At 56.6% G+C, this 14,494-nt stretch overlaps 1 protein-coding gene across 1 annotated transcript; it reads right to left on the minus strand.

Moving 5' to 3' along the window:
• Positions 1-1,065: 1,065 nt before the first annotated feature.
• On the minus strand, positions 1,066-11,852 carry NRTN (neurturin). Its single transcript, XM_054286639.1, has 3 exons — positions 11,842-11,852; positions 2,772-3,025; positions 1,066-1,514 (listed from the first exon to the last, which is right to left on the minus strand). The coding sequence occupies exons 2-3, from the start codon at positions 2,998-3,000 to the stop codon at positions 1,066-1,068; spliced, it is 678 nt and encodes a 225-aa protein (XP_054142614.1). The 5' UTR covers positions 3,001-3,025; positions 11,842-11,852.
• Positions 11,853-14,494: the final 2,642 nt, after the last annotated feature.

Below are 14,494 nucleotides of genomic sequence, written 5' to 3' on the forward strand. Positions count from 1 at the left end.
ACACTGCTGTAAATGTGAGCAGAGCCAAAGCCAGGCCTGAGTCCCCTCTCCTGCAGGATCCCAGCCCCGAGCAGAGCACGGGGGATGCTCCCAGGAGAGCTGGGGGCATTTTGGGAGACGCCAAAGCAGGGATGCTCCTGCCCGTGCCACTCTGCTGGTGGCCCTGGGGAGGTTCTGTCACCTTCCTGGTGGTGGCCGGGCTCTGGCCCAGCTGCCTGTGGCAGGGGCACAGGAGGTTAATCCAGTTACTTCAGATTATCCCGAGTTGTAAGAAGAAAAGCCCCAGGGCTGCAGGAGTGAGACGATGGCAAAAGGGGCACAAGTCAGAGGGAGTCAGAGCCACACACAAATCACTCTCAGGGTTTCTGTGTCCCCAAACACCGGGATCTGGGTTGGTGGGACCTCCCCCAGCAGCTCAGGGTGGTCACAAAACCCCAAAGCTGCAGAGAGAAAGACTCAGCTCCCACCCTGGGGCAGCACAGGGCACCTGACGCACCCCAAACCTGTAACGCACCCTAAAACACACCCAGAGTGTGCAGCACACCCCAAAACACACCCCAGGTGTACAGCACACCCCAAAACACACCCGGAGTGTGCAGCACACCCCAAAACACACCCCAGGTGTGCAGCACACCCTGTCCAGTACCACACAGCACCGGCACTGCCCACAACACCCCCTGCACATGCCACACCCCTGTGCCACACCCCTGCGCCACACCCTGACACAGAACCCCCTGGCATGTGTGTGTGTGTCCCTCATGCCAGAGACACCTGCGCTGCACCACCCCTGTGCAGGTAATGTAGCCTGTGACACGTGTGACATATGTGACACCTGTGACACGCAGTGCAGCCCATGGGCATGTCGCACACCCACTGTCACCTCAGCAGGCACCTCTGGGCCACCACAGAGGGGACAACAGCCTTGAGCCACCGCCATCTCTCCAGCCACCCTGCCACAGCGGCGGCCACGTCTCTAGTCCGGTGACGGTGACACCGAGGGACACGCCAGCGGCTCAGTCTCTCCTCCTCTGGCCGCCCCGGCCTCCATCGCAGCCGTCCCCCGTGTCACACGCAGCCGCACTCCTTGGCCGACAGCTCGTTGACGGTGTAGTAGCGGTTGTAGGCGTCCAGGAAGGAGACGTCGTCGTCGTAGGCCAGCGGCCTGCAGCAGGGCCGCGCGCGGATCTTCTCCTTCCGGATCTTTCTGCGGCTCCTCATGCTCTTGAGGGAGAGGTCGTAGCTGCGCACGGCGGCCTCGCAGGTGCCGCTGCAGTAGCGGAACAGCACGGTCTCGTCCGACTCGTAGCCCAGGCCCAGCTCGCTGACGCTGACCTCGAGCTCGCGCAGCTCGCAGGGTTTGTGGCGGGCGCGGGCGCGCTTGCGGCGGCCGCCGGCGCGGGGGAACAGTGGCAGCTCGTGCCCGCCCGAGTTCACGGCCTGGCGGTAGCGCTCCACCAGCGCCGACAGCAGCTGGCGCATCTCGCCCTCCGTGTAGCTCTCCAGCAAGGCGCTGTCTGCAGGAGGAGGGGACACGGTTAGAGGGTGGCCCTGTGGAGGGTGAGGGGGGTGAGGGTGGCCTGAGGGGGGAGATCCTCCATGGTGAGGATCTGGGGGTCATGGAGGGGCCTTGGGGTGGGTGGATAATGTCAGAATGGAGATTCCCTGGGGTGGGTGCATAACCTCAAAATGGAGATTCCCTCAGGATGGAGATTCCCTGGGGCGGGTGGATGACCTCAGGATGGAGATTGCCTGGGGTAGGTGGATAACCTCAGGATGGACGTGCCTTGGGGTGGGTGGATACCCCCCAGGATGGAGACTCCTTGGAGTTGGTAAATCCCTCCAGGAAAAAGGTTCCTTGGGGTTCGTGACTCCCAGGATTGAGATTCCCATGGTGTGTTAACATCCACCTGTATGGAGGCCACCTGAGATGGGATATCCTCCATGGCTCAGAACCTCAGGATCCTCCAGGATGGAGGTGCCTTAAGGTGGATGGATGATCCCCAGGATGGAAACTCCCTGAGGTGGGAGGACATCCCCAGAATGAAAATCCCCTGGAGTGGGTTCCCTAGGATGGAGGTCCCTTGGGGCAGGTGGATTTGGGGAGAAGCCCTATTTGCACTGTTCCACTGTGGTCTGGGACCCCCAAGAGCCCTTGAGACCCCAGGGCCAGCACCAACACACAAACTGTGCCCAGCACTGCTGGCAAAACCCCCATCCCTCTGTCCCAGCCCTAAATCCAGGGTTATTCCAGCTCAGCTCTGCAGGAGGCACAGGAAAGGCAGAGGAAAGCGTGATCTGACAGCTTGTCATCGATTTCCAGATTTCCACCCAAAAACAAAAGCAGTTCCTCTGGTTTGGAATCAAAACAAACACGTGGGGATTTCCAGCCCTCAGGGAGCGCCGAGGGGTGAGCAGGAGGAGCTGCTGCCGTGCCCTCATCTTCAGCTCCTGTTTGACATTTTCCATTTGTAAAAAATAGCACGGAACATTAAAAAAAATTACCAAAAAAAGGGAACCATTTGGAAGGGAATAAAAGCAGCTTCTTTTCTTTGCAGGAACTGAGCTGTTTGAGTTCCCCTCTGTGGAGAGCTGCTGTGCTCACACCACTTTGGTGCCCAGCGCCTCCTGCTCGCCCCAAATTCTTGTTTAAATGCTCCTAAAGGGGATGTTGGGATGCAGGAGAGGGCAGGGAGTGACCCCAGAGGGATTTGAGGGATCTGTGGGGCCGGGATGGGGGGACAGTGACCCCGGGCTGGAGGAGCAGAGCTTACACTGGGCCAGCAGAGAGCCGTGGCGTTGAAGCGCCCGTGGGGATCTCCGCAGCGAGGAGGAGGAGGAGGAGGAAGAAGAGGAGGAAGAGGAGGAATCCCGTGAGGAAGACGGCGAGGAAGGCAAGGGGCTGAGTTCCCGGCTTCCGCTGAACATGTCTCTACAAACTAAAATGGATAACATGGAACTGAGGAGCATCGATGCAATGGCTGCAAACTTCCATACCTTCATCTTAGAGCAAGTCAGAACATTGAAACTCTGCAAAACAGGCAAAACAAACATCCTTAATGTGTGCCCCCAGCCCCCAGAGCCCCTCACCTCCCTCCCTCCCTCACGTCAGGATGGGGGATCCTTCCCCTGGGACCCCCTTGGCTCCAGCTCCTCCCTTCCCAACACCAGCACGGTGCTGAGATGGGAAACTGAGGCACGAGGGGCCTGGGCTGGGAGAATGGCCATGGAAAAGGTGCCTTGGGGACAAGGTGGCAATGGGGACGAGGTGGTACCAATGGGGACGAGGTGGCACCAATGGGGATGGGGTGGCACCAGCGGGGATGAGGTGGCACCAATAGGGATGAAGTGGCACCAATAGGGATGAGGTGGCACCAATAGGGCCAAGGTGGCGCCAATGGGGACAATGGGGATGACACAACCTCCATCGCCAGGGGGGCTCAGCCCCCTTTGTCCTGCTGTGGGCCAGAGCAGGGCTGTGACACTCGATCCCCCCACCTGAGAAAGTGCCTCTGGCTTCTTGCAGCCCCATAAAACTTTAGGAGAGCGGTTCCAGCCTCGCTGCACGTCCCATAAAACAGCAGCCTCCCATTCCGGCAATCCTGGCCCCCACCCACTCGCCTGTGACCTTTCGAAAGACTCAAATCCCGGCTCCAAAGTGCAAAACAATAACAACAAAGTTATTCCAGGCTTTGCTGTTGGTTTCTTTTTGCTCTAAAAAGCCCCAGAGCAGCCCCGTCCAACCTGGCCTTGGACACTTCCAGGGATGACGGCGTTTCCACTTGTTTTTCCTGATAAATCAAAATCCAGCAGACGTTTTTTGCCCACAAAAAAGAGAGCATTTGGGTTTCTCTGGTGCCCCTCACTTTTCACACTCTCACTTTTCCCCATCCCTCTCGTTTTTCAACCCCACTCCCAGTTTTTCCAGCAGACTCTTGGGATTTGTTCCCAATATCTTAATGCCCACAGAGGGAGAAAAGTGAATTTATTATTTTTTTTTCCCTAAATCCTCCTTGCTGAAGGGTTGAAAGAAGGAGATGCCAAAACTTTCAGTGCTGATGCTTCAAAGCAGAGGACCCAAAAGACATTATATTCTAAGTGTGCCATAAATTTTCCGTCGATTCATGTTTCCGGGCATTGATTCATTATTTTCCAGAGCCCAGCCTCAAGAATGGATGGAGCCACGGTGTGGCCGAAGGATTTTTGGCAACACAAAGCGCTTGGAAAGACAGAGGCCTTGATGGGACATCAGAGAGAGCTTCCACCTGCCACACACTGTTTATTTGAGTGCCTTACATGGGAGCCAAGCTGCTTTGAAATCCCGGCTCCTCATGACTCATCCCGCAGGAATTAAACAATTTCCATGGGCAGCAGCTCCAGAGGCTGCTCCTCCAGCAGCAGCTCCGGCTCAACGCCTGGTCCTGCTCACAGGATGGGGCTGGGCTGTCCCGGAGACGATGAGGGTGGTGGAGAGACAGACTGTTCCCAAGACAGCCTCAGATCTTCCCCAAAATTGCCTCAGATTTTCCCCAAAAACTCCCCCAGACCATAGGAAAAACTCCCTCAGACTTTCCCCAAAATCTTCTTCAGATTGTCCCTAAAGTTCTTCAGATTTTACCCCAAAACTTCCTCAGACTGTCCCTAAAACTCCTCCAGATTTTCCCCAAAACTTCTTCAGATGTTACCCCAAAACTTCCTCAGATTGTCCTCAAAACTCCTCCAGATTTTCCCCAAAACTTCTTCTGATTTTCCCCAAAAAACTTCCTCATACTGTCCCTAAACTCCTTCAGATTTTCCCCCAAACTTCTTCAGATTTTACCCCAAGAACTTCCTCACATTGTCCCCAAAATTCCTTCTGATTTTCCCCAAAACTTCTTCAGCCCATTCCAAAATTGCATCAGACCTTCCCCAAAACTTACCACAATCTCCCAAAGTACTTTCTTGGGGGTTGAACTGTGAGGGCTGGAGCCTGCAGCGCCCCTGGATCAAACTGGTCTCAAAATGCCAAAACTGACCCCAAAACTGGAGCATTGAAAGGGGGAAAAGCCCCAAACCCTGATCTGGGGTGGACCTGTTGAATTTTCTTGCTCTTTTGACAGCAATTGGGTGCACAAAGGAGGGGAAATGTCCCTGTCCCCATCTCCAGCTCTGCTCTCAGCTCATCCCTGCTCCTCCTCCTCCTCCCCTGCAGCTCTCCCCAGTCCCCCCGAGCAGAGCCAGAGCGCAGTGTGGGACACATGGTTCTGCTTTGCCTCGGTGAAACCCAGCCCAGCAGCTCCAGAGCTCTGCCCCAGCTCCCCCCAGAGCCCCCCAAAGGGCCGACCACAAAGCAGGCACAGCCCCAGCCCTGGGATGCAGCCCTGCTGCTCTGGGGAAGGGCTGGGGGAGCCCAGGGAGGGAAATGGGGTGGGGGAGAGGGAAATGGGGAGGGGGAGAGGGAAATGGGGAGGGTGGAGAGGGAAATGGGGTGGGGGAGAGGGAAATGGAGGGGTGGAGAGGGAAATGGGAGGGTGGAGAGGAAAATGGGATGCTGGAGAGGGAAATGGGATGCTGGAGAGGAAAGGGAGATGGTGGAGAAGGAGGTGGGATGGTGGAGAGGAAAATGGGATGAGGGAGAGGAAAATGGGATGGAAGAGAGGGAGATGGGAGGGTGGAGAAGGAGGTGGGGTGGGGGAGAGGAAAATGGGGTGGAGGAGAGGGAAATAGGATGGGGGAGAGTGAAGTGGGATGGAGGAGAGGGAAATGGGACGGAGAAGAGTGAAGTGGGATGGTGCAGAGGAAAATGGAAGGGTGGATAGGGAGATGGGACAGAGGAGAGGGAGATAGGGTGGAGGAGAAGGAGATGGGATGGTGGATAAGGAGTGGGATGGTGCAGAAGGAGTGGGATGGTGCAGAAGGTGGGGTGGCGGATGGTGTGGGGCAGGAGCACCTCCAGCACTCCCAGAGCCCCAGGCTGAGCAGCCAAGCCCTCGTTCATTCCCACGCTGCCATGACATTTACGTTCGGGCTGAATTACGGCGGGTTTGGTTTACGTCTCTCCAAACAGCTGCAGAGCAACAAACCCACCCTCGACACGGTGGGAATAATAAGGAAGAGCCTCCCCTGCCGAGCCTGTGGGATGGGGATGGATGGGCCAGGGCACCCCGTGGTGCTGGGAGCGGTGCCGGGGTGGTGGCCACGCCAAGTCGTGGTTGGAGGAGGAAGCCTGGGGAGCTTCCACCCAACAGAGCAGCTCTTGCTGTGGCCACATCCACATTCCCACCATTCCGTGGAGTCACGGAGTCCCAGACTGGTCTGGGTTGTGTAAGGGACCTTAAAGCCCATCCAGTGGCACCCCTGCTATGGGTAGGGACACCTTCCACACCTTCCACACCTTCCTCACCTTCCTCACCTTCCTCACCTTCCTCACCTTCCTCACCTTCCACACTTTCCACTCTCCCAGGCTGTTCCAAGTCCCACCCAACCCAGTTTGTAATTTTCCCTCATTTTGGATTTGACAGAGCCAAACCAGCTCAAAGGAGGAGGCACCAGGACAAGGCAGGGATCTGGGGACACTGCCCCATCCATTTCCACATCCCAGACACCAAAGGGCATCACCTTTGCATGGGACCCCCAGAGCCCCCCATCCCAAATTCCCAAATCCCAACAGTTCCTGTTGGAACAGAACAAATCCTGCCAGAGAGGGGTCTGGAAGCTCTTCCAGGACGGAACGGAGCACAGAGGAGGAAAATCCCAAATCGTGCCAGGGCCAAGGGGCACCTTGAGCCATCCCTGCATGGCATCCTGTGCCCGAGCCCAGCCGGTTTGCACGGGGAGAAGCCAAATCCCCCGGGATGGAAATCCCGGCAGGAACACAGCTCTGATGGCCCCAAAACAGAGACCCCGCGGCCACGACCCCCCTGTGTCTCCCCACCCCCAGGAGCTGCCCCCAGACCCATTTTGGGGCTGGATTCGTGCAGGGAATCCCCGGGGCAGGGGTCTCACCGCGTCCCGCGGGGTCCCCGCTCCCTCCATCCGCGCCGGCGCTGGGAGCCGCCGGCCCGCGGGGATGGATCCATGCCCTGGGAAGCTGCGGAGCCGCCTTTGATTCCTTCCCCGGAGGTCTCGCGTGGGCTTTCATGTCATTAATTAGCGGGATCCGCAGAGCGGGGCCGAGCGCGGGGGTTTCCACCCCTGCCGGGACCAGTTCAGTCCCAGTTCAGCCCCAGTTCAGCCCCAGTTCAGCCCCAGTTCAGCCCAGGCTGGGCTCGGCCCGTCCCTGCAAGGGCAGATAATGATGCTGCACGCCCCGGCTTCCCGCGGCTCCCCCCCGTGCCGCCGCAGGCTGGGAATGCAGCTGCAATATAAATCAGCAGCGAATACAAGCGGGGTTTGATGCAGCGCAGCCCCTGCAGTGTCACCCAGCCCGGCCCGGGGACACCTGGGGGTGTCTGTGCAGGGCCCGGGGGGACACCTGGCCGGGATGTGCCCCCCGACACCGCCCAGCCCCGACACACATCATCAAACCCCGCACATTTCGGGGAGATTTCTTCGCTTTCCAGCTAAAATGCAGCCAAAGCGTTTAAAAGTCATTGTGGGGAGGGCACGGGTGGTGTGCTTCCAGTTTGTGCTCCCAGTTTGTGCTCCCAGTTTGTGTTCCCAGTTTGTGCTCCCAATTGGTGTTCCCAGTTTCTATTCCAGTTTGTGTTCCAGTTTGCGTTCCCATTTTGCGCTGCTCCCACTTTGCGCTCCCAGTTTGTGCTGCTCCCTGTTTGCGTTCCCAGTTTGCGCTCCCAGTTTGTGTTCCCGGCCCAGTGTTCCCATTTTGTGTTCCCAGTTTGTGCTGCTCCCAGCCCAGTGTTCCCAGTTTGTGCTCCCATTTTGCGCTCCCAGTTTGTGCTCCCATTTTGCGCTCCCAGTTTGTGTTCCCAGTTTGTGCTGCTCCCACGTTCCCAGTTTCTGTTCCAGTTTGTGCTCCCAGCCCAGTGTTCCCAATTTGTGTTCCCAGTTTGCGCTCCCAGTTTGCGCTCCCAGCCCAGTGTCCCCATTGACCCTTCGAGGTGTCGCAGCCCTGCCAAGGTCACCGCGGCTGCAGCAAAACCCAGACCCCTCCCTAAGCCGATTCCGTCAGGTCTAAGCAGCAGCAAGAGCCGCCCTTCTCGGGAAGAGGTGAGTAATTAGAGATTAATTACTGATAAAATCCTTCAGGGCATTGCCCGAGGGCTGCAGCCGGAGCAGAGCCTGGTTCCAGGTGAATAACACCGAAACCGAGCGGGGATGTCTGCAGGAAAACTCCCCGCAGACAGATCCCCGCTGCTGAAGGGTAGAGAAAATCAAATTACATCGCTTGAAATCCCACCAAAACCAGCATGGTTTATGTGGCCACGGAGGAAATCAGGGATAACACCGGCCAAGGACCCCCCAGCCGCTGCTGGGCGCCTTTGGGTGCTGCTGTGCCAATCTTTGCACGCCTGGTGCTGCTTCTCCAGCCCGAATTTCCCCTCTCGTGCCAAAACCTGGACTCTAAATGTCAATTATTTTTGGATGAGGAGCGACGCCCCCCCCCTCCCCGGAATTAATAAACCTCCCGATGCCAAAAAGGGGCGGTTTGTCAGAGGAAACTAATTACTGTGGCTTGTTTGAACAATCCCAGTGCCTCGGGAAAGAGGGTTAAAAGCTTAAATTTTGGCAGCGAGACGGAGCCCAGGCCCCAGATGTGCTTTGCTCTGGGCCCGTTTCGACACCGCTGGTATCTGAGAGCTGCCACGGCTGCGCTGGGGGCAAAAATCTCCTTTTTTTCCAGGAAAGGAAAAGCCCTCGGTGGGATCAGGGAGGGAGGAATAGGCCACAGGCAGGAGGGGTCACCTCCACAGCACAGCTTGGCTGGTTTGTAGGGTTTCCTCCATTGAGGATTCCCCAAATCCCTTGGAGGGTCATGGTGCCTCAGGGTGCCTCAGTTTCCCCCTTGGAAAAACACCTTGAAGGTGTTGATTCCTGATTTTCTCAGGGTTCTACCTAGGAAATATCCAGGTATTAATTCCTGATTTTCCAGAGGTTCCACCTGGGAAATATCGAGGTATTGATTCCTGATTTTCCCGGCGTTCCACCTGGTAAATATCCAGGTATTCATTCCTGATTTTCCTGGGGTTCCACCTAGGAAATATCCAGATATGAATTCCTGATTTTCCTGGAGTTCCAACAGGGAAATATCCAGGTATTGATTCCTGATTTTCCCAGGGTTCCAACAGGGAAATATCCAGGTATTAATTCCTGATTTTCCCGCGGTTTCACCTAGTAAATATCCAGGTATTAATTCCTGATTTTCTCAGGATTCCAACAGGGAAATATCCAGGTATTGATTCCTGATTTTCCCAGGGTCCCACCTCTGCCTTTTCCTCAGGTGCGCCGAGGCATTGTGCGTCACAATCCCTCCAGCTCCCACCTGAACAATTCCCATTCTCATCCCTGGGGAATCAGACCCAGCACTCCTGCGGGATGCAGGGCTGGGATGAGGGAGCGGCATCCCCTCGGGATCCGCATCCATCCCCCCGGGATCCGCATCCATCCCCTCGGGATCCGCATCCATCCCCTCGGGATCCGCATCCATCCCCCCGGGATCCGCATCCATCCCCTCGGGATCCGCATCCATCCCCTCGGGATCCGCACCCACAGCATCCCCAGCGGCCCCCCGAGCAGGCAGCCCCGGTGATGCCGATGCCCAGCCGGGATTTCCCCCCGTTCTCCCCTCTCTTCTCCCGCATTCCCGGCCGCACAGATTCCCCCCGGCTCCTCCCGGGGATTAGAGCGCTTTGCCGAGGGCACCGAGCCCCGAGCGGGGTTTGCAAATCCAATTTGCGCTAAAGCCTCGCGGCGAGGTTTGGCCCGGGATCCCGTCAGGATTTACTGTCCGACCCCGGCCAACACATTGAAGCACTTAGAGCTGCTGCAGAGGAGGAATTCCGGCCGGGCCGGCAGCGGCGGCGAGCTGGGAACGCAGATTGCAGCCAGGGGGAATGCAAAGCTGCGAGATGCTCGGGGGTGTTGCGAAAATTAACCCGCAAACACCAGAGGTTTATGTCCGAAAAGGAGACAGAGGAGTCCTTTCACTTTATTCTAATAAAGGGAGAGGCCATGGGGCATTCTGCTGGGGTGTCTCAAATTTTTGGAGGATGCAGCCTCCCTTTTTATCCCAATTTCTGCATTTCCCTTCTCTCTTCCCAATTTCTGAGGTACTTGTGAGGTTCAGACTTCCCAAAACACCTGATACAAGTAATTCCCCTCTAATGCATAACCCTACCTTTTCATTTTTAATTCTTACTGAATTTAGGGGGTTTTCCCCATTTCTGAGGTACTTGAGAGGCACAGACTCCCCAATACACCTGATACCAGAGATTCCCCTCTACTGTATAACCCTCCCTTTGTTTCTTCCATCTTTCAATGTCTAATTTCATTTACCAGCAAACCCCAAAGTTTACTTGTAAAAGCAAATATCTTTTTCCATTCATCAATCAGTGGAATCCTTCCCATTGTCTCTTTTATCTCCCAGCGCTGGTTTTATCTCACAGCTTGTCTGTAAAGACAAATCCACCATTCCTCCCAGGGGAAATGGGGCTGGAGGCGATGGGGAGAGATGGAGGGTCCCCAAAGGGCAGGAGGTTGGGTCAGGTGGATCTTGGCACGAGGAGATGGTGACAGCAGGGACAGGGACACGAGCCGGAGCTCTCCTGTCCCTGCAGGGAAAACCTGCTGGGATCCCTGAATTTTTAAGGTTTTCCAAGCTTTCTGATGTTTGCATTCTTGTAACAAACTTCCTCGCACACTTTATGTAAATAACTCATTGTTCTGCATTCTTTTATGGAGGAGGAGAAATTTGATGGGCTGTTGGTTTGCCCAGTGGCATTGCAGAGGTGGCACTGTCACCCTCCAACCCACTGTCGCTTTGGGAAATCCATAAATGTTGGAGTCAGCAAAAGAAAGGTCTCTTTTTTACCTTAGAAAGGGCTGTGAGTTCACATCGTGTTGTTTTGCGTCCTAAGGAAATCCCAAGGGATTTGGGATGCAGATGCATCTCGGTGCAGGAATGGGCAGGGAAAGGAGTGGGGTCAACATCTCCTGTGCCAAGGCCAATAGCGGCACTCAGGGACGAGAGGTTTTCCACTGGGAAGAGCCACACGGTTTCCTAAAAAGCAGAATTTCCCCTCTGCTCCCACCCTGGATATCGGTGTGGTAGGAGAGCTGTGGCCTCTCTGCCCTTCCCACCCCTCCTGGCCTCTCCCATGGCTCCAGATTGGGATCGTTGCTCCTGCTGCCATAAAAGCACCGATTACAACTGGAACACAGCCACCAAATCCTGCCCACACTGCCACGGGCAGCCAGGGGCGGGGCAGGTGACACAGACAGGGACAATCTGCACCTTTCCCTGCCCCTTTTCCTGACCCTTTCCCACCTTTGCCAGCGCACAGGCTGGTCAGAGCAACGAGAAATTCAGGAAGGTGCTGCTGGGAGGTGATGGCGCGGCCAAAGGACTCCAGCAAAACGTGGACTGGGGCAATTCCCTGTCCCTGCCCGTGGGAATGGGGCTGGCAGCTGCTCCTGCTGCTGCTCCCGTGCTGGTGGGCAGGGACAGAAAACTGAAGTTTCAGAAATTCAAAGATTGGCTGCCCAGAGCAGCTGGGGCTGCCCCATCCATGGAAGTGCCCAAGGGTTTGGAACAGCCTGGGAGAGTGGGATCCCTGCCCGAGGTCCTTTCCTGCCCAAACCATTCCATGACTCCATGTCCTGCTCCTGGAGACAGGAGGGGATCAGACCACCCTGTCCTCCCCATCCCTCCTCTGTCAGGGAGATCCCACCATGCTGAGCATGGACGCTTTGCCATGCTCAGAGTGTTCCCACCACCCAAATCCTGCCTGATCCTTCCAGCCTCTCCTTTCCCTCCCTAAACTCCTCCAGGACACCAAACAGGAGGGGTTTTGCCCCGGTTCAGGGTGATGCTGTCAGTGCCCAGCTCAGCTGAGCTCTGCTCCTCCCTCATCCTCCCCCAGCGCTGGCACCGTCCCTTCCCAGACCGCTCCGAGGAGCTGCTAAGCCTCAAAAATGTGCTTTTAATGAGCCAACACCACTTAATGAAGAGAGCAGCTGCCCTGTTAAAGCAGGGGCCAGCCCTTCCTCCGGGGAGGACGGCATGGGTGTTCCCAGCCGGGACATTCACATTGAAGGTGCTGTGGGTTCACACCCGAGGCTTGGGCTGGCCTTGGTGCCCCCTGTGCTGCACGAGGACGCGGCCTTGGGAAGGCAGCAGAGAGGGAAAAACCCAAGGAAAACCAGAAAAAGCCACCCCAGAACCTCTCTGGGAGCGTTCCCTGCCTGCGCCTCCCAGCACAGCTTGGGGAACACAATCACTGGGACGGAACCTGCAGGGATTTGGGGTTTTGGTTTGCAGACCCTGCTCTGCTCCAGGGCAGCAGGACTGGGGGGGTCTATCCTGTGCCACGGTGCCCTCAGCCTCCAGGTGCCACCAGCAAATCCCACAGCCCTGGCGGGAGTGACAACAGCAGCAGTAAACACACCCCGGGCTCCCAGGCAGCTCCTTGAGCCAAAACCAACATTTCTAAAGGCAAAAAGGCCCCCACAAGCCATGGGCTTGGGCAGTTCTGCATTGCTGCCATCACCAGCAAGGCCCAGACACGGCAACCATGGAGCAAAGTTGGTTTTCTCGCTGGGAAAGACCAGGGCTGGGTTTACAACCAGCTCCAAACCAGGCCAGGATTTAATTAAGGGACTCCCCAAAGGCTGGAGCCACAAAGGCAGGACCCTGCTCCTGAATCAGCCCCATCCTCAGGAGAGCTCCAGGATGGGTTCATCACCCTGCCCAAGCACCACTGCAACAAAAGCTGCTGAGACAGAGCAAAATGCAATAAAAGGAAAGCAAAATGCAGCTCTTGCTTTGGATTATTGCAGCTGGGGAGCGATGCCGCAGGAGCAGCTTCCCCTCCTGGGACACCCCCGACCCTCAGAGCTGCCCTGCCTCCCTCCCCTGCTCCTGGAGCTGCTCAAAGGGAGCCTCTGCTGCGGGAAATCAAATGAGATGTGGTTCCATGCAGATGGAAACAGCCCAGGGAGCAGCACTGATGTGAGTGGCATCGCCTGCGAGGCTCTGAGCGACGGCGGGAGGAGGAAACGCTTTTTGGAGAGCACCACGGTGGCAAAGGGATTGTTTCAATTTAGCTCTGGGATGCTGGGCTGCAAAGTGAGCCAGCTTTGGGTTTTGTGAGGGAGAGGAGATGGGGATGGAGCTGTTTGTGGTGTTGCCCTTCCCACGGCTCCGCTCCAACGCTGCAGCACGCCTGGCACAGCCAGGAGGGAGCTGCTCGTCCTCTTCCCCAAATTTCACAGGGAAATGTACTCCAGACTGGCCAAATCCCAGAGAAATCAGAGTTGGGTGGGATTCCTCCAGTCCAAGCCATTGATGGTGGGGCTGGAGTAGGTGGCTCACCTTGACCAGGAGACTGGGCCACCCCATGGTTGAGCTCTGGGGATGGCAAGGGATGCCAGTGAAACAAACCCACACCAGTGAAAAAATCCCACACCAGTACAAAAAACCTACACCAGTAAAATAATCCCACACCAGTGAAACAAACCCACAGCAGTGAAAAAATCCCACACCAGTAAAACTAACCCATACCAGTAAAATAAACCCACACCAGTGAAACAAACCCCACACTATAAAAAAAAAACCCCACATCAGTAAACAAACCCACACCAGTAAAAAAACCCCAGACCAGTAAAACTAACCCATACCAGTGAAAAAATCCCACACCAGTAAAACTAACCCACACCAGCAAAATAACCCCACCTCAGTAAAACTAACCCACACCAGTAAAACTAACCCATACCAGTAAAACTAACCCACACCAGTGAAACAAACTCACACCAGTAAAACAAGCCCACACCAGTAAAATAACCCCCACCCCAGTGAAACAAACCCCACACCAGTAAAGCCCTCACCAATCTGGTCCTACCTCACCTCCCGATGGGAACCCACCCAGGGTCTCCTCCCCTCCCCTCAGCATCTCCCTCTCCCTGCTGGGTGCCCTGAGCTGCCCCATGGGCAGGGTGGCATCGAGAGGCGGTGCCAGCTCTCTGTGCCCCCCAAAGGCACCCCTGGGAGGTCATGGCCTGGCTCAGCACGGCAGGGTGGCGAGAGAACAGGGCTCTGAATGGCACCCCCCATGTGCTGCATGGGGACAGCCAAGGTGACACCTGCTCTGGCCACACTGGGCTGTGTTTAGGGCTCATGGCCTCAAAAAGGGGATGTTCCCAACCTTACATCCATCTCTGCAGACCCCCAAAGGTGCAAACCAACCCCACAGCTCATCCTGGAGCCCCCACACCCCGCACAGCCCAAGGGCGCTGCAGGAGGGAGGTGCCCGAGCCCGATGTGACTCATGGCAGTGCCATGGGAGGGCACCCAGTGCCACCAGCGCCGGGCCCAGCACCCGGCACGGGCACCAGGGCTGCC

The sequence above is a fragment of the Melozone crissalis genome, unplaced genomic scaffold (genome assembly GCF_028551555.1).
Source record: "Melozone crissalis strain CALT ecotype California unplaced genomic scaffold, PUWL_Pcris_2 ptg000054l_1, whole genome shotgun sequence".
In the NCBI taxonomy this organism is placed as follows: Eukaryota; Metazoa; Chordata; class Aves; order Passeriformes; family Passerellidae; genus Melozone; species Melozone crissalis.